The sequence below is a fragment of the Plectropomus leopardus genome, chromosome 13, assembly GCF_026936395.1.
Source record: "Plectropomus leopardus strain MGB_pleo_1.0 chromosome 13, ASM2693639v1, whole genome shotgun sequence".
NCBI lineage: Eukaryota > Metazoa > Chordata > Actinopteri > Perciformes > Serranidae > Plectropomus > Plectropomus leopardus.
The window spans coordinates 10,468,864-10,487,618 of NC_142188.1; the positions used below are offsets into that span (position 1 = coordinate 10,468,864).

Consider the following 18,755-nt stretch of genomic DNA (forward strand, 5'->3'; position numbering starts at 1 on the left):
CTCACATTTGCAATTTGATTTTGCTATCACTCCTATGCAGTGTGTGTTTAATACACTTAAAGGCACAGTCTGTGATCCAGAAGTATGAGCCTTAAACAAGGGCTGTGTATGCTTTCACACTAAACTTGTTTTAGTCATGATCTCTTGGAAAAAAAAAGCCCAAATCAAACTCTAAACTCCCTCAGATTTACTTGATAAAAGAAATGATATGTTTAAAACAGAAGTTGTAGCCGGCAGTATTTCCATGCTCCACTGTTAGCAGAAGATGAGTAATCACTCATCTGAAGCACAGACTAACATTTAGTGTCTCTGTTTGGATGAACACTGATCTTACACACACGCTGCAGGTAGCCAAGTTACGTGATAAAATTGTGCATCTAATAAACCCCATGCTACTTTGAAATTTCACAGTTTTTATTCAGTCCATTTTTTTTTAACATGAAATGCCATTATTAATAGAAAATGTGGGTAATAATCATCATTATAAGAAGGATTGTGGTTTAAATATGTCTTTAACACGCCTGGTTTTCTTCCCTCAGACAGGACAGAGAAAGTGCAGAACGGTCTCATGAGGAGAAAATATCGTCTGTGACCCTTTCAGCGCAGGAAAGAGAGCGAGAGCTGACTGTACTACTGGAGCAAACAGAGGCTCAACACCAGAGGAGAGGTCAGTGCTTTCACACACAGCGGGGGCACTGGGCCTCGTTTCAGCAGAGGTCCAGGTCGAAAATACTGTCCACTTTTGTCATAGCTCACTGTCTCCGTCCCACCTGTCTGATTTAAAGAAATATATCTCACCTGTTTCAAAGAAAGTTAAATGTCTTCTCTAGGATATCACCTCCTAAGAGACCCATTTTTCCTTTCCCCTCCATGTTTTTCTCATCAGAGCAGCACCTTTAATTTAGAGTCTGGTGTCGTAAATACTGAATTGGTGCAGTTTAGGGCTGAGTATTGGTACTTGATGCCTTTTAAGTTTTGATCAAAATAACCCAGTACCGAGTAGTATTGAAACTGTTCCAGTCAAACAATTCCTGCATTCGATCCTTTTTGTATACTGATCTAGACAAAAGTAAATAATTTCTCTCTGCTAGTCACAGAGCTCACATTTTCCAGTGCTGGAATTTGTAAAAATTATGGAATTTTGTAGTATGTTATAAAACTGCTACAGTAATCTTCCATGGTTTAACCTTCCACGTAATATTACATAAGAGCTAATGAATTTTCTGGAGCTGACGATGTAAGGAAGCTCTACATGCGTCGATGTGTGAAAACATTTGGTTTACCATCACAGACGTTTTTTCTATGTTCTCCCAGTGTTCTGTCTCTCACCTTCATATATGCCTACTGGCTGAAATGAGTCGAGTTTAAATCTGATATGTTTGAAAAATGCCAGGCAAGAGGGGCAAGCAAAGAAATTTATTATGGGTCCTTGAAAAGTCATTGAAAAGTTTTAAAATTTTGTCCAAAAAATGTGTGGCCACCCTGCAATCACCGCAAGTATTTTTCACTTTGATACGACGTGATTGGCTTATTACCAAAACAGCTACACCCCGAACAGTCTGAGGTGTTGAGAAGTCGAGTGCAGCAGTGCATTTAACAGAGTTGGCAGTTCAGTCTGTCTTAATGCCTCACTACACTTTCACATGGACATCCCCCTGCATATAATCGACACCTGCATTTACCAAATGCTCTCTCTCTCAGTTCAGTTCAAAGTTGCTTTATTGGCATAACCGTTGCAAAAAGTAGTATTGCCAAAGCATTGCATGTAACATAAACATTACACAATAATATATCCGTAAAATGTAAAACAGTAGTATTTAAACACTAGATAATAAAATTAATACGTTGTTAATATTTCAAATGTTAATCAGTCGCACCTAAATAAATAGTAGACAAAAGTAATACTTACTATTGGAATAACTAGAAAATAGAAATAGATATGAATAAAAAAAAGCATATTATATTAAATAGTGACTGACTTTGTGACATGCAGAAACATGTTCTCCTGCCAGCTGTGCTGTCGAGCTGACTTATTTGAATTTGAGTCTTTCTTCTGGGAGGGTTAAAAATTCTGGGATTTTTGGCAGAGTTTTTCCAAACAGTCCTCTCTAATTTCTCTGTATTTTGTACATTTAGTAAGAAAATTATTTTCAGTTATAACTTCTCCGATTTCTCTTTCTCTCTCTCTCTCTCTCTCTCTCTCTCTCACACACACACACACACAGACGTGCTACCTACATTAAATGCAACTAAATGTTTTCAGTCACATGATGGGTATCAAATTAAGTGCAAAGGAGTCAAAGGAAGTACTCTGTTGATATTGGCATCACTTTAAAGGTACTGGAATTAATATATTAATTTTTTAAACAATACCCAGCCCTAATGACAATAGATACCAGCATTTTCAATACAGTCAAGTTAATTTTACTCTTCAGAGATGCTCTGGTCCTGCATCTGGTGACCTTTGGCTATCTATCTAGTCAGCTGTGATGGAGTTAAATCAGGTCAACATCAAGGCAGACTTTAGATAACTAGTGGCAACGAAAGCCCCCAGTTGCGTTGTCCTAACGTTGCTGTGTCTCGGTCAAAAAGTTGCACAGGAACACATCAAACAAACAGCCAACAAGCACAACTGGTCTGTGCCTGCTTGAGAGTAAATACCCCTCCATACCAGCGGACATCTGTAATAATCATTCAAAATAGGAAACCGGAAGACTGCCATTACGCTAGTTAGCCACATTAACAGCATTTCCCAGTATTGGAAGAACAAAGCATGTTTTCCATGCACCAGTGGACAACAACAGAAACAAGCAGGAAATGTTTCTGTGAAGAGCTCAATTGTTTAAGAAAAACAGTCTTACCTCATATAACAAGTTTGTTTTGACCTCCCTCTCTCTTAACTTTGGCCCTTTTTTTTACATTATTCACTTCCATTTCTCCTCTCATGCACTGAGCTGAACTGCCGATCAGAGTTATTCCATTCATCGACGAAGACCAATGGTGCGTGATACACTGCGGTGACAAGGGAAGCTCGCTGTCGACCCAACATGGGGGAATCGCTGCCCATAGACTTGGTGTGTCACGGCCTTTAGGGGTCAGACAAAGTGCAGCATTAAATGTTTTTTAGTAGAGCCACACACACGAGGACATCTCTACATGTCCACAACTCCTCAAATTTGCTACTTCCTGTAGGACACTGCGGTACAAATGCATGTTTGTTGTATTACACAGAGGGGCGGGTGATGTGGGGGGAGATGGAACAAAGCACAACTAAATAGGATGGAGCACACTGAGTCTGAATATTCAGAACCGCGAGGAACAAAACAGCGAGAGTTAATCAGGGTCATCCACAGAATCGCAGCCCTTGAGGTGGGAGGGTTCAGTCTCTTCCTCAAGGACACTTCAGCAGGGCGGATCTGTGCTGGAGCAGGGTCTTGAACCTGCGTCTTCCAGTTGAAGGATGGTCTTCTGTCTCACTGTGCCACCTCGCTCCCCACCAACACGACACGACCAGAGAGGGAGGGGACGGACAGGAACACAAATCATTTGAGCCGTAGTGACCTCAAAAGAGCAGAACAGAGCGAGAAAGAGCAAAAGAGAAGCCGTAAGAGGAGGAGAGAGAATAGCGGGGCAGAGCAGAGGGAAGGTGATGGGAGCAGAGCGGAGAGACCCGGCTCCGAGCTCCCTGTCTGTCTGCACAGCAGAGCTGCTGCTGCTAGCACATCTGTTGCACCATCTGGATCCCCCCCCCTCGCACCCACCACCCACCCTCAGCCACTCTCTCCCTCCATCCCTCCCTTCTCCTATCTTTTTATTTACCTGTGGTTCCCTTCAACAACCAGGGAGCCTGCTGGTACGCAGAACAAAGATGGAGGGTACAGAGGGAGGAATGGATGGAGGGAGGGGAGGAGGGGGGGTAAACAAAGGGTTTGTTTCTGGCGCATGTCGGCAGCACACATGTTGTCTAAAGAGAGCTGACATCAGAGCACAGCAGGAAACTGTGGATGGGGAGGGGATGGAGGGGTGGACGTCCTTTAGTAGCTCGCATCACTTCCTCTCCCCGTGCAACCCAACAGACGAGCTGGATAATTAGCTTTCTTGCTCTCCAAATCCCGCCTCTCTGTCCATCCGTTTGTCCTTCCATCCATCCGTCCCCCCTCTCCCTTCTTCTCCACTCCTTCCCACCTTTTTTCAGATTTTTTTTTCATGTTTCTTTTTTGAGTAAATGCGTACAGAGCAGCCTCTAGATGATATCAGATATTTGTTTCTCTCCATCCCTCCCTCCCTGCCACGCTTCTTCTCTCCATCCCTCCCTCCCTCATTTTTTCTCTGTTTGTTTCCAGTGCCAGTTCTGCTGTGTTTCTGTGTCCCAGGGTTCTTTTTGGCCTACGCACGGCCAGACGCATTCAAAGCCTGTTCAGCTAATTAGCATTCTTCATGCAACTTTTCCAGCACTGACCAAACTTTGTTGGGTGCACGTGTGTGTGCACGTCCGCGAGGTTTGTGTGGTTTAGTTTCATGCTCTGTAGCATCCAATTTCTGCCCTCCGTGCATTATCTGTGGCAGCGATCTGGGGACAGTGGCTGTATACGGAAGAAAGAAAGGTTTGAGACACAATGTGCCGCCGGTAAAATAACACGAAACATCAGTGGGCATTGGCCTTTACACCTCTCCCTCTCATAATTTCCTCGTTTCTATTTTAATAGCATTTCTAGAGAAAAATGTATTACAGAAGTGTAGAGTCAAATTTCAGCCTGCAGGTAATGGTGTGTATCATGGCTCTTCCTCTACTGTTTTCTATCTCTTTCTTTTCTCTTCAATATCTACTGTATGCAGAGAAAAAAAAACTTCACAAGTCTGAGCTACTTTTCAAAGACTGCGAGTCCTTGGTGTTTTTGGTTTCGGTTGACTGTAACAGAATGCCGGAGCAGGTGGATCATTCCCTCAATCCAAACGGCAGCCATTGTTATTTTAAAAGAGCAGACATATGTTGGAGAGCGGAACGTGGATCATTTCAAAGGAACGATGAAAGCCCAGTGTTGGATTGTTCAGAAAGAGGCCCCCATGAGCGGATGAGGACGTGGCAGGAAGGGTGGAAAGGAGAAAGAAAGCGCTTTCAAACAACAATCCCCCTCTCTCTCTCTTTCTCCATCTCGTTTTTTACCCTTCTCACACACTTTATAATTCTATCCTCTATTCTCTGTACTTGCGTTTTTTTCGCTCTGTACATCTCCGCCTGTTGTTTGAACAGTTTTGATTTTATTGTGAATGTCGACAAAAGCATTTTTGGGAATACACTCAAAGAGACATATGTATCTGCAGTATTTGTTACAGTAGATTTAATTGTTCAGCTCTGTGCATAACGTAGATGTTTTCCCCTGGTATGTGAAGCGGTTTGGTTGATCTGCTCTTGAAAATATCTGTGTTTACAGAAGTAGCCATAAAGCTCTTTTATTAAACTTTTTTTTTAGCATTACAACGTTTTTACAGTCAATTAGACCACAGTAGCATGAAACTAAAGACATTTTATTCTAAATATATTTTTTCTACTAAATTGCAACCTTTTAAAAAAAACTACTTTATTTTTATTGTCTTTCTTGCAAAAACTTAAAGGGTAAGACAAAAAAATCCACAACAAAACAAACTGAAAATCAACAAATAAAACAAACAGTCCCTTATCTTTTAGTTGATAAGTAATAATTGTACATTTCTCCCATTTCTCTCGTCATCTACCCTCTCGAGCTCTTATTCCATGAGTTAGCGGTTCCATAATATAAATTTCATTCACAATTTTGCCATTCTTCTTGTATTGCTGGTCCTGCTTTGCACCATCTCTTTTTACATCCTAAATTGGAACTTAAATAAATCAAAGCAAATAAAATCTTTGGTCAGTGGGATAATCTGAAAAAGAAAAATCTGTTTTATTGTAGGATTTTATTTAAGAAATTCAGGCACATAGTCTACAAGCTTGAGCGCCTGCAATTTCTTTTGTCTGTGAAATTGAAAAAAAAATCTAATTGAACCATTTTTTGTACTATAAAAAATGCAGATCACAAAGTATCACTAAAATCTTCGTCACAGTTTTAGCACTCACGCTGTAACAAAGAAACAATTCCATCCTGGAGTTTTACTGTAACTGTTAACACTTTCAAATCATTACTTCACTTTGTTGTGATGTCCGGTTTTTGTTAGGTGTGATATTTCACTGTGTAAAGTATTGAAACTTTGAATAGACTCAATATTTGTATGATGTGAACCGTGAGATCTTAATTTGTTTTGTCAGTTTTCCTTAATTTGAGTAAAAGCAAAGCAAGTCTATTTAAGTTACAGCACAGCACACCTCTGCACACTGTCAGCATTTTACAAATGTAATGCTCACATCCTCACATCCACATTTCTTTTTTTATTGTGTTTGTCTTCCATGCTTAGAGCATGAGTTAATTTCAGGATGTGCAGTAGAAGAAAAGAGAGATAGATACTGAATAGATAATATATACAGAAGGCAGTGGATGATATGAAAATTTCATGTGTGTCATCTGTGATGCTTCAATTTAAAATGCTCTCAGCAGTTATTGATACCGAAACCAGATGATAATTGCTAAAAAAAAAAAAAACTCAGAAAATCTGATGCAGCAGTTATTTGTGCAACTGCATATCAATGTGTCTGTTTTATTAGAGTGAAGAGGAGGTGGGTGATGAACAGATCCTTGAGGAAGGCTGTTTGAGTTTGACGGCGTCTGAACTTCAGTGTAGGCGTGTGGGCTGAAAGTAAACGTTTCTAACTGCAGCGACATGTTGCTTGAACCCTGTCAGTGTCTCTGTGCATTCAGGATCTGTGACAGCTACTGAAAGTGCACAAAAATTCAACATTAACCGACAACTTTCCCACGATTGGTTGCAGTTGGAGAGCTGGATGGGCTGCTGAGTTCCCAGAATTCCCTGATCAGGAAGCTGAAGGAGGAGTGCTGCTCGCTGGGAGTCAAACTGGAGGAGCTGACAGAAAATAGCAGGTCTGTGTTTTCTCCTTAACATATTTCACCTTTGAATGAACATTCAATCACTCAATAGAGTTAAAAACTTCTTGTTTAGATATATGCAGCCTCTCTTTTTTTATTTATCCACTCCCTCTGTTGTTTGTTCCCTCGATCTGTTGGACATCCATGTCATCATTTCACAAAGCGTCATCCGTCCAGGCTGTTTGGACAGAGCATGTCAACATACTACATACTGCTCTCCAGTCTGACCTGTTTTCTTGTTAACCTGATGCTACAGTAGTCACAGCAGGCCTGCACAGCTCTCCATCTGGGCTGCCTGCCTGTGTGTGTGCATGTGTGTGTTTGTGTGTACACACGAGTGTGTGTGTGTGAGAGTGACCCTGGGCCCAGTGTCCTGTCAGCTGTTGGAGCTGTACTGCACATTAGTCACATGACAGCCCCCAATCTGGCCCTGCCAGACCGCGCTGGCCTCACCAGCCACAGGACGCGTGCACACAATACACACACTGAAGCACCCTGTGTGTTAACTTATGGGTGGACATCAATACTACATGAACAAATATGTACACAGTAATGGCTGTCACCTTGATTGTTTCTTTTTAGGGGTAGGAACTCGCATACCTGCGGACACACTGGCATGATGGCTCATAACCTACATCTGCTGTATGTGTGTGTTTTGTAGTTTAGCAGCAGTGTGGTGTTGGTGTGTTTTGTGCCTCGAGCTGTTTGAGCTCCTGGAGTCAGAGCCCAGTGTAGCGGTTAAAGTCCTGCTGGACGGCCTCCGTTGGGCTAAGCGAGGTTACACTGAGACAGTTGCAGCAAATCAAATGAGTAAACTCTTGTTTTAGGTTGTTAGTCTGACAATGATTTAAGAGATGTTTGATACCTGAACAATCATTAAAATAAAATGCCAATACAGATTATCAGCAAAATGCCAAATATTGGCCCCAATAATTGACCAGGCTGATAATCTGTCGCCCCTCAACAAAAGCCTTGCATTATGTACGCATTGCCTTTTTACTGGTGAGACTTTCCAGTGTAAAACACTGCCAAATTGTAGCCAATGTTACACTATTTGATTTTATGCTATTCAAAAAAACATAAAATGCTGCCAGTGGCTGTACAGCACAGCTTGTTGTATATGCTGCTGAAACTGATGTACTAAACTGCACTAAACTTATGTTTTATACAGGTGTGAAACTGTTTTAATGTTTATTAATAAATTACGCTGTATTGGATTAGTGCATAGACTTGCATACTCACTATTACCCAATGCAACGTTTTAGGTAGTATTGAAAGTTCTTCCGATACCTTATCGGTCTCAGGACAACCTTACTGTAAGGCCACATCCCACTGATTAGCCAGTTTAATTCCAAAGCGGCTCGGTGCATCCAGTGGACTTGTGGGTAAGATGCATTACATGGTTCTTTGACATCCTGCCATGGACGTCTTGTTACATGTCTTACTGCTTTTCTCTCCACATATTTGTATCTCTTACTATCACATAAATGATGATTAAGTAAAGGTAGTCACTATTAGTTGCAAAGATGCCTTTTTACTCAGTCGCCAGTTTATTTGGTTTATTTGGCTGAATTAATAAAGTCTGATACAATAGTTCTGCCCTGATTGATATAAATGAATTGGACAAAATTACAGAAACACCTATAAGTGTAATTTAATATAGTTCAACAGCACCTCTCTAAAACAGTTTCACCTCATGTCTAATACCATAACCCTTAACAGGGCTGGCTCTGTTGCAGGACAGAGACACTATACAGGTAGTATTTAAAATGGTTATTAATGCGTCTAGTGCAAAGTGCACATATTCTACAGTAACCTTTATTAACAGACCATGGGCCTTTACTGAGATTTCCTTATTTTTTTATCTCTGTTTTATATTTTACATTTTTATCTTGTCTCTATTTTATTTCTTAATTTTTATCTCGTATAGTGATGCACTGTGCGACGTCTGACCCAGAAAGGTGTTATGAATAAACTCACAGTGTTAGAACAAATTATTTCTCACAAACCTTGAATAGAACTTGAGCTTGCATTGCTTTGTGGTACATGGTGCATTTTTAAATGATGTGACGTGTGTGTGTGTGTGTGTGTGTGCAGAAGAGAGCTGGAGCAGCTGGCCCTGGAGAAGCAACACCTTGAGGAGACGGTAAAGAGTCTGAGAGCTCGTTGCACCGACTTGGAGGATCAGTGTGTCCAGCATGGCCGTATGCACCAGCGCATGAAGGACAGGTAAGCAAATATACATAACACGTACACAAACAGCTACACATCCTATACATCTTTACATAATTTAACTTAAGGTATTTTGGTCCGTTTTAGACAATGTTGGTGTTACATCTGATTTATACAACTCTAATTTGATAGTTCCTCAGTAGAGATGGTTTTCAGAAATGTTTTTGAACAGTTTTGCTTTTTTCCCACCCAAGCAGTACTGCACTTATTTCAGAAAAAAAACTGGCAGACATATCTTATGATTTTATCATTTTTGATTATTAAAATAACAGCAGCCTTGTTGGAGTTACTAAATGTTCCCAACATGCTTTTTAGTCTTAATTTCTTTCCGTTTGCAGGATCTGGCAGCAGGCCTTCACAAAGTAAAAAATAAGTGCAGTTCTCCTCACAATCTGTCCCCAACTGGTCTGTCTGCACATCTAATGTTCAATTCTTACAAGGATTGTTTTATTTTTTTGTCAGCACAGTGGTTTTTTGTGTCATCAGCAGTTTGCTGCCCTGCTGTCTATGCAGTGGCAACTTTTTTTTCCACTTTATTAAACTTTTCTTTGATCAGAAAACACAACTTTTTTTCTTACATAATGCACTGGAAATAATGAAATGAGTCACTTGTGGTGGTCCACAGAGGAGAGTTACCCCCCCCCCAACAAGTAGGAGAAAAAGTTAGGAATGTAATCATTTATTGCTGCATTGATTCAAGATGAATTATGGATACAAACTGAATTTACAAGCAGCTAATTCGTGATAAATTGTGACACCGACTGACACCCAAAGTACTACTTGATGGGGTTGTAAACTGCAAACTGAGCTGAACTCAAAGTGTTGCACCAGTCAGACTCATCAAGTCTTTGTAGCTCGATCCACAATAGCACGAGCAAAGCTGAGTTTGACTCTTTTTTTTTGTTGGGGAGAGAAGAAAAACTTGATAAATTAGCCGTCTGACAACCCTCTCTAAATCACTCGTTCACTAAAGTTGTGATGGGCTCTTTGCACTATTTTCTGCTATATTTGGTGCCACATTTTTCTTTTCACTGCTTCGAAGGGCAATATATAATTTGGTGGATGCATTTTACACTTAGACTTGTAAAACTCAATTCCAAAGTAAATATGTTGGTCTGTGCTGCATATAGGGAGTGATTTCAGAGACATTGACTTGTGAAAGCTGCAGCTAAAAGTGGCTCCATCTTTGGCTTATGCTACAGTAACTGTACGTGTGTGTATATGAGAATGTGTATGTGTGTGTGTGTGATGCGGGGGTCTCTTCCTCCCTAAGTGTGGAGCCCAGTTGGTGTGTGTCTCCACAGGGCGCCTGGCATACAGCCTGGCTCCGCCAATGTGGGCGAGGGTGTGTGGGTGTTGTTGCCCCACTCTGCAGGATCTCTACCCCAGTGCCCCACCATCACCACCCAACTCCACCTTCCTCTTACACAAACTCTCACACACACACTCACCCTTTTTCTCCTGCTCCATCACTGACACTACATATTGTCTACCACCCACCGGTGTTAACCTGTCGACAGTCAGACGCTGCCAAAAAAAACAAAGTTTACCAAGTCACAGCTGTCTCCTGGTTGTGTGTGACTCTTTTTGTGTGTTTCATCGACAGAAAAACAATCTAAGTTGTCAGGGAGTGTGAAGTATGAATATTCTGTATGTTTCCGCGCATATGTTATGGTGGTATTTTTATGTGTGTGTGTGTGTGTGTGTGTGTGTGTGTGTGTGTGTGTGTGTGTGTGTGTGTGTGTGTGTGTGTATGGGCTGCTATTGCATGTTCTCAGGAGGTTTAGCAGAGTAGGAATCTGGCTGCCAAAAGTGGATTGGCTGGGAAGTTGGCACCTAACTTCTCTCTTCTCCCAACTGAACCACGATAATCACTCTTGGCATTTAGTGAGTTTTATTTTCTGCTTTGACACTTACTTGGTTGATGAATCCTCCTGATAGTTAAAAATCCTCTCGAGTTCAGTTCTACATGAGGTCACTTTTGCAGTGACTGTTACGCCGCTTGACCACACTTTTGTGTTTTGTTTTCAGAGATAATTGTTTGGTATATGGGAATGCATTTATTAGTTTTGAGCAGTACGTTCGTGTATTCTTTTGGTGTTTATTTGTCATGCTTTAGGTGAGTTGTTGTGAGGAGGTGCAGTGCAGAGATAAGGGAGAGACAGGGAGGCGAGAGAGGTATGACTCACGTTTACGATGATCCACACCGCAGCTGGTGCTTGGTTTTTCAGTATGTGATTGTATTTCTGGTACTGAGAGTACTCCGGGGGCAAAACTTGAAAACCTGCCACAAATATATTCTCATCACACAGATTTTAGCTTAAACAAATATTTAAAAAAAGAGTATTTATCAGGTTTTTATTTCAGTTTGTGGTGTCTGAATTAAGCTGTGGAGGCAGGATTGAACTTTCTCCTTTCAGTGTGTGTGTGTGTGCATGCAGTTAAATTTGTATGCATGTGTGTGTATTTGTGCATGAGCGTGTACGTCAGCCTCTCTACATATGGCACTGTTCTAGCACTGAGTTGCATGCATGCTCTTGTTATCCTGTGCGTCTGCGGCCATACATTTGCCATACATACGTTAGTTGGTCCCTGCAGGCCCTGAGCACTCAGTGGGCGCCCTGCCGCGCCGCTCGGGGGTTAAGGTGTACGTGTTAACAAGCTGGTGCAAGTGGGTTCAATATCCAGCGCCCCGCCCCTCCCCACAGCCTCTCCATCGGCCTGCAATCTGTGCTGCGAAGAGCGGCAACAGCGCACCACGCACAAAACATTTGGAAAATCAGCTTGATTTATTTTTACATGGGCAAGCTGATTGCCAAACTACACAGGGGTTTTAGCACACAATGTTTTGCTGCACCACTTATTTATTTATTTCACTGTGTCTGCGGTGTTGTTTTTTTTTGTTTTTTTATGCCTGGAAATGAATCGAGCGGAGGGTGGAGAGATGGAGTAAGGGAAGCCAGTTACTGTAAATGATTAATTTAAAGGCTGTACCTGTTTTTTTAATGAGCAGTCTAACTTAAAAAATAACACATGAACACTTTAGTATATTAAGTTAAATGTATATTCTACATTGGCATAATTTTTATTTAAACTCCTTAAGTCATTTACATTTGTGTTCTTCAGATTCTTTATTTGATACATTACATTTTATGCTTTTATAATACAATTTTCTGGTGCTTATTCTAAAGAAATTCGTGGAATGATGATAGCTTTTTTCTTCGTAGGTTTTGTTTGTGAGAAAGCTCAGAATATATTTCATATTTACAAGCAACTACATTACGGATGCAAATACAAAAAATGTAGAAGATGGATGCATCTTATTTTAAATCTATTAAAGGCTCAATAAAAAACTCTTAAAATAAAAAATGACACAGATTGGTTTTTTTTTTAAATAAATTCGACTGGTTATGTTGAAGTAATTTGATATTTGGTGGAGTTGTATGCCGTAAAACCATATACTGGGGTATAAAAACTGACTGTTATACCGTGTACCATAGGTGTAGATTGAAGGAAGATGTAGGGACACATGTCCCCCTCAGTATTTAGGACATGTACATTCATAATAAAATCACCAGAATGGGGTAAATTAAGCATTTGTTCAACTAAAATAAACCCTGTTTTTTTTCATTCCTTTAAGGGTCACTTGTGATAGTTAAAATAATTGTTTAATACCTTGTACCTTAGAACTGTGATATTATTATTATTATTATTTTCAGAGACAGTTATCATACCGAGAAAATCCCATACCGCTGTGGCCTTAATTTGACTTCACAAAAGCAATCACTTAAGAGAGAAACCTGTAAGATCTTAGTGAGAGCACCACTGTGAGAAACAGTTTAATGACTCTTAGCTGTGAAAGTTGTTTCGGCTCTTAAAATGTTTCCTGCTCACGTACAGTTTTAAAACTTCTAACTTCACCTTCTTCTCTCTTTCCTTTCATTTTCTCTTATTCTCCAACTTTCCTCCTTTCCTCTTTCTCCTCCTCCCCTCTGCTTTCTGTACCAAACACCACACAACCTTTTCTCACCCCACAGCTGTTCGCAGGCTGTTTCACCAATTATCACTATGCATGTACACACTGAGGTCACATACACAGACTCTCTCTCTCTCACACACACACACGGACACACAACACACCAACATAACACCGACGTTTGCTTAACCACACATAGTGACAGCAGAGTGTGTTTGTCAGAGTGCGTGTGCATGTACTGTGTTTATGTGAGCTCACTGTGCAGCCCTTTAAGGAGAGCAGCAACATATACGCAGATGTGCCTGTAGATCCACAGGCTTCACGGGGCCATATGGCCTCCACGAAGAAAGATGGTGCGTGCGTCTGGAGGAGAGCAGAGGAGGGAGGGAGGGATGGAGCGAAAGGATGGAGGGCCATGTGTGGTATGAGCTGTGCAAGCAGTTGTTGAAGTATGTATGCCTGTGGTTGTGTGTGTGTGTGTGTGTGTCTGTGTGTGTGTGTGTGTCTGTGTGTGTGTATGTGTTTGTGTGTTTGTACCAGAGGCTCCAGGAGATTGGTTAATGGAACAAATGGTCGCGGCGGGCCGGGGAAGAAGGAACAGGCTTGCTGCTACCGCGGGCGGACAGCGAGCCCCGGGCGAGGGCTGCTTCATCTGGGCTCCTGCCACACACACACACACACACACGCACACACACCCTCTGTCAAACCCTCTCCTCACCTCCCCCCAAACACACAGTGTGCTGCCATGCCCCAGAAGCAAAAGGACGCTCCTTGCAAAACTTTTCATTTGCAAATTAAGTTGGCAGAGGCTGGGCAGAAGAAACAGGACAGCTTTCATTTGTCTCATCTGTGTGTGTGTGTGTGTGTGTGTGTGTGTGTGTGTGTGTGTGTGTGTGTGTGTGTGTGTGTGTGCACGCAGACACACACGGGAATGCTTGCGTGCATCTGTGTGTATGATGAGCTGCAACTGTGTGTGTGATCTGAGAGACAGAGGGATGATAAAATAGTGAGATGTGGAGAAAGGGGGATAAAGACAATGCAGAAGGCCCAGTATGAGGTGCAGCGTTCACACACACGATCGTTAAGCTTTACATTAATATTAATATTAATGTCAATTTTGATACATTCTACAAATACATTTTTACTGATCACATATGTGCTGTTTTTTTGGGGTTTTTTTTTTAATTAGTTGTCCCTTCAAATAATTCTGTTTTTTATCTGGAAGAAAAGCTGCACGTGTTACAGAAAAGGCTGTAAACTAAAAAAAAAAAAGAAAAGAAAAAAAAGACGCAGTGTTGTATTAAAAGATACATAAACATTTTTCAGATTTGAACTGTTGATTGAGTTCAAATGTGAGGAAATATCCCCATCAGTCCACACTGTCTCTCTCACGCTCGTGCTCTTTCCTCTGGATGGCGCTGATCAGTCGTCCTCCCTTCATCTCCCTCTCCGTCTCATCATTTCTATCTCTGCATTGCCCAGCTGGCTTCTGTAGCCGGGAGCGACCGCAGGGCGGCCTGCTGAAAGAGCATTGTCAAACGGTGGCTTTACAGCTCTATCACACACACACACACACGCAGACGCACAGATTTGCAGCTCAGATGTCGGGCTGTAGCCAGAGGCTTGCAAGCTGGAGCGTTAACTGTGCAAAGCGTCACATCTCAAGCCCCAGTCAGTGACACTCGCTTAACACTACTTCATAAAACTACAACTAGAAAAACTCGTGCAGAAACACCTGCCCCTTCTTTAGAAAAATGTTAAACGTAACAACAGCAGAAACACTTTAATGCCAGGGAAAGCAAACAGTCAAACACGAGACTTAAAAAGAGTCAGCGGGCCTCACGGCAGCAAACACTTTGACACTGAATAGATGATATAACAGCCTGCAGCAGCTCTGAAACCTCTGTTAATACAGAGACAAAATGAAAGCAGGAGGCAACTTCTGTGCTCGTCCACAGATGTGTAAACTTTATGAATACATTTTCTTTAACGCCTTTGAAATCTGATTTTAATGTAAAAATTAGGACATTTTATTTTGCACTTCTTGATCTTGTGTGAGTTCAGGTCGAACAAAAAATTAAACTAACACCGAGCCTCTCTTGGGTTCAGAGACCAACTTTGATGTTGCTGTATCCCACCGTAAAAGCTTTCACACCTTTTATCTAAAGTTCTTTATTCCTCTCACTTTTTACGCTTGTTTTCTTTCTTTAGACAGCAGGAAAGACAGATCTTCATGTAGCTTTATTGTACAGAGCAGAGTCTCTGACCTCTGGATTAATGAACGTTATAACTGTGAGCAAAAACAACTGAAATCAAATAAATAATAAAAAAGAGAGGATGAAAATATAGAGCCGAGTAGGTCAATAAAACATGTTTAAGATATTTTGTTATTTGCACCTACAAATTTTCACACATCATTTTTGCATTATATTTTACATAATAATGTGGTGTGAAAGAACTATGAAATAACTGAAAGTTAAGGGCGCACACCACAGTTTTTGTTCTTGTTGCTTATTCATTACAAATCCTGTTACAATTCTTAACATTTTTTCCAAATTTTAAAGTATTTTATCAGTCATTCAGGAATGAGCTGGCTTCAGATCTGATCATATTTTCAAAGTGAAACTATCGTTTTTATGATTGAGTGCAGACTTTTAAAAATGTGTGCTTAGATCTACATCCCCACACACCAACATCAACACAGGAAAATGCAGCACAATCTAAGCAATCAGGAGATTTTTAGTAAATAGGTAAAAACATTAAAAAACATACTGGTATGATGTTTCCAAGATTTATATTTTAAAAGGAATAAAAAAAGTTAATCCAGTAATTTCATACAAAAGAACAAAAATGTCAGTAAAATACCTGCTCACATAAATCAGTTTTAAAAGTAAGTATAACATTTTTTTTAAATGTAAAGCACTTTACAAAAGAAAACCTATTAAGTGCTTCACAATGAAAGCATTTAACTATCAAACAAGCGGGACAGTAACAAAGACAAGAACAGCTGAATTTAATTGATAAAACAGAAATAAAATCAGCAAAATATAATTTAAAAAAAGTTAAACAACAAAGGTCTGGATTTTTTTTTTTTAATTCAAAGAGAAAATATTCAGAGGATGTTATTATTATTATTTCAAATTTTAGGAGAAGAAACAGACAGCGCTCAGTCTCCCGTCATTCATTTTAAGCTGTGCTGTGGGAGCCGACCTGAGAGATTTTAAGTTACGAGGAATGTGGTGCTGGGTTAATCTGTATGTTAAAGTGTTGGAATCAGTGTTGACATTGTTGTTTAAACATGACATGATGCATGTGTGCCCTGACATCTAAAACCTTTAATTCAGCTCTGTGTTCAGCTCTGTGTTCAGCTCTGCTGGAGAACAGCTGAAAATAATGATATAAAGAAAAAACGGTTATCAGACAGGCTGCAGATGGATTTTAAAATTGATTTATCATAGATGATTGATGATCTCCACGTTGTGTTTGTCTACTGTGATGCAGCACTGGCAGCTCACTCCTCCTGCTACAGTAACCCTACTATTGTTCTCTATATTTTTGCAATAATTTAATCATTTATTTCATATGAATGTGCCAGTTTTTACACAGCAGCCAAACCTCTCCAGTTAAAAAACAGTGACTCTGATTTCATTCACAATTTGCTTACATGATATTGGTTTTGTTGTTTTACTTGATTTTTACTCTTGAAGAAATTAGCAACAATGATGATTAAACATTTTTAAAAAAATCTTAGATCTGCATCTTAAGAGAAAAATATTCTCAATGAAAATACATATTAAAAAAAACCCAAAATAGCTGGATTTAGCTTTGGAAATGATTATTAAACGGCCAATTTAATACAAAGCTGTGTAGCACAAGACAGTTATTATCAAATATAAAATAACTGTTACCTGTGTCTTCAGACGTGCAGATACTGAGCTCGTGTGTGTTGTATCTTAAGTCTATTCACACTTAACCTGCGAAAGAAGAGTCACAGAAATATGACTTTTAAAACATGATGCCAACATGTTACAAAGTAAAAGTACATGTTTGACTGAGTCACGTTTGGAAATGACAAGCAACTAATAAAAGAACAGACAGCACAAGAAAAGAAAATCGAGTATCAGTGAGGGAACATGTGTCGGTCTCATCCTGATCAAAACACACAGTGTCACCAATCATGTTGCCATGTCAAACGTGCGTGTTAGCAAGAGCAACAACTGGCATGACAGGTTGGTGGAGGGGAGAGGGGCAAGGCCTTCGGGCACACACACATGCACACACACATTCTTGAGAGCAGTTGTGCGCTCGCCAAGATTTAGCTAGAGCACTGGGGTGTGAGGGTGGTGATGGTGGGCCTGGGATTGGGCGAAATATGGTTTTGTGTGTGTGTGTGTGTGTGTGTGTGTGTGTGTGTGTGTGTGTGTGTGTGTGTGTGTGTGTGTGTGTGTGTGTGTGTGTGTGTGTGTGTGTGTGTGTGTGTGTGTGTGTGTGTGTGTGTGTGTGTGGCAGCTGCAGCCTTCATGCCCCTGGCAGTGTTGTTGTAACCAGGCAAGCCAAGGCCGTCTGCCTGCATTCTTCACCCCCTAGGCCCCCTGCCTGCGACACACACACACACACACTCACACACACACACACACACACACACACACACACACACCGACGTGCATGCAAGTTCAGTGAGTTAAATGTGTTGAGGTTGAGATTTTTATCTTTTAGGGCTATAGTTGATTTTTACACTTGAGTTCTATTTCATTTCTCTAATTTTTCATGTTTGTTCACATACAGGAGAGCAGTTTAAATTTCCTGTTTAATTTTAGCCAACTTTTATCTTCACACTCATTATTTTTAGGCAAATAAAGAAGAAAAAAATCCCCACATTTCAACTTACAATGTCCCTCAGTGCATGTAATGTATGCTGAGTGGTTATTTCTGGAGATGCACACAGAATATGCAGTGAGACGTTAGTTTACTCCGTGGCTTGTTTTCAAGTCGTTTTTATAATGTATGCACTGTCCAATAAATATTTTCTTCAAGTGACACGCTCTCCACTCGCTGATTTGTTTAGTAATAAAACCACACACATTCATACGGAGTTGCTGAACGACAGACCTGAACGCTGCCTCCAGATCCTTTTTTTCTATTACCGTCTCCGCGTTTCTCTAACATGACGTTAGCACTTTCCCTTTGGACCGTGCCTTTAGGACATATGCTCCCACCTGTAAATAAATATGCAAACACAGACAAACACACACAACTGAGTTTAGACACTAGCTGTGGGCTACGACTGATGTATACCACAGAGAGGTAACTGTGTCTGTGTTGTAATTAATCTCCTTAGTAGCAGCAGTCAATAGAGAGCGCGGCGGTTCGAGGTGCAGATTGTGAGCAGAGTTTGATTATCGGGCTGTCTGGGGAAATTACTGCAAACTGCCTCTCAGCAAAACTTGCTTTTATTATGTCTGTTGGAGAGCAAAATGCACGCTTACTACCCAACCGCTCTAGAAGCAGGTATTTTTGGGGGGCTGATTTCA

At 40.7% G+C, this 18,755-nt stretch overlaps 1 protein-coding gene across 4 annotated transcripts in view; it reads left to right on the forward strand.

Moving 5' to 3' along the window:
* The window catches only part of sdccag8 (SHH signaling and ciliogenesis regulator sdccag8), a 59,718-nt gene that overhangs the window by 25,375 nt on the left and 15,588 nt on the right, over positions 1-18,755 (forward strand). For 2 of the 4 annotated variants that reach the window (XM_088086958.1, XM_042502236.2), the window contains exons 14-16: positions 540-667; positions 6,902-7,010; positions 9,114-9,245. In XM_088086958.1, the coding sequence (XP_087943084.1) occupies positions 540-667; positions 6,902-7,010; positions 9,114-9,245 (369 nt within the window). Of the gene's footprint in view, positions 1-539; positions 668-6,901; positions 7,011-9,113; positions 9,246-9,586; positions 12,646-13,764; positions 14,257-18,755 lie in introns of those variants that run through there. The other 2 variants (XM_088086957.1, XM_088086959.1) reach the window with 2 other exon arrangements.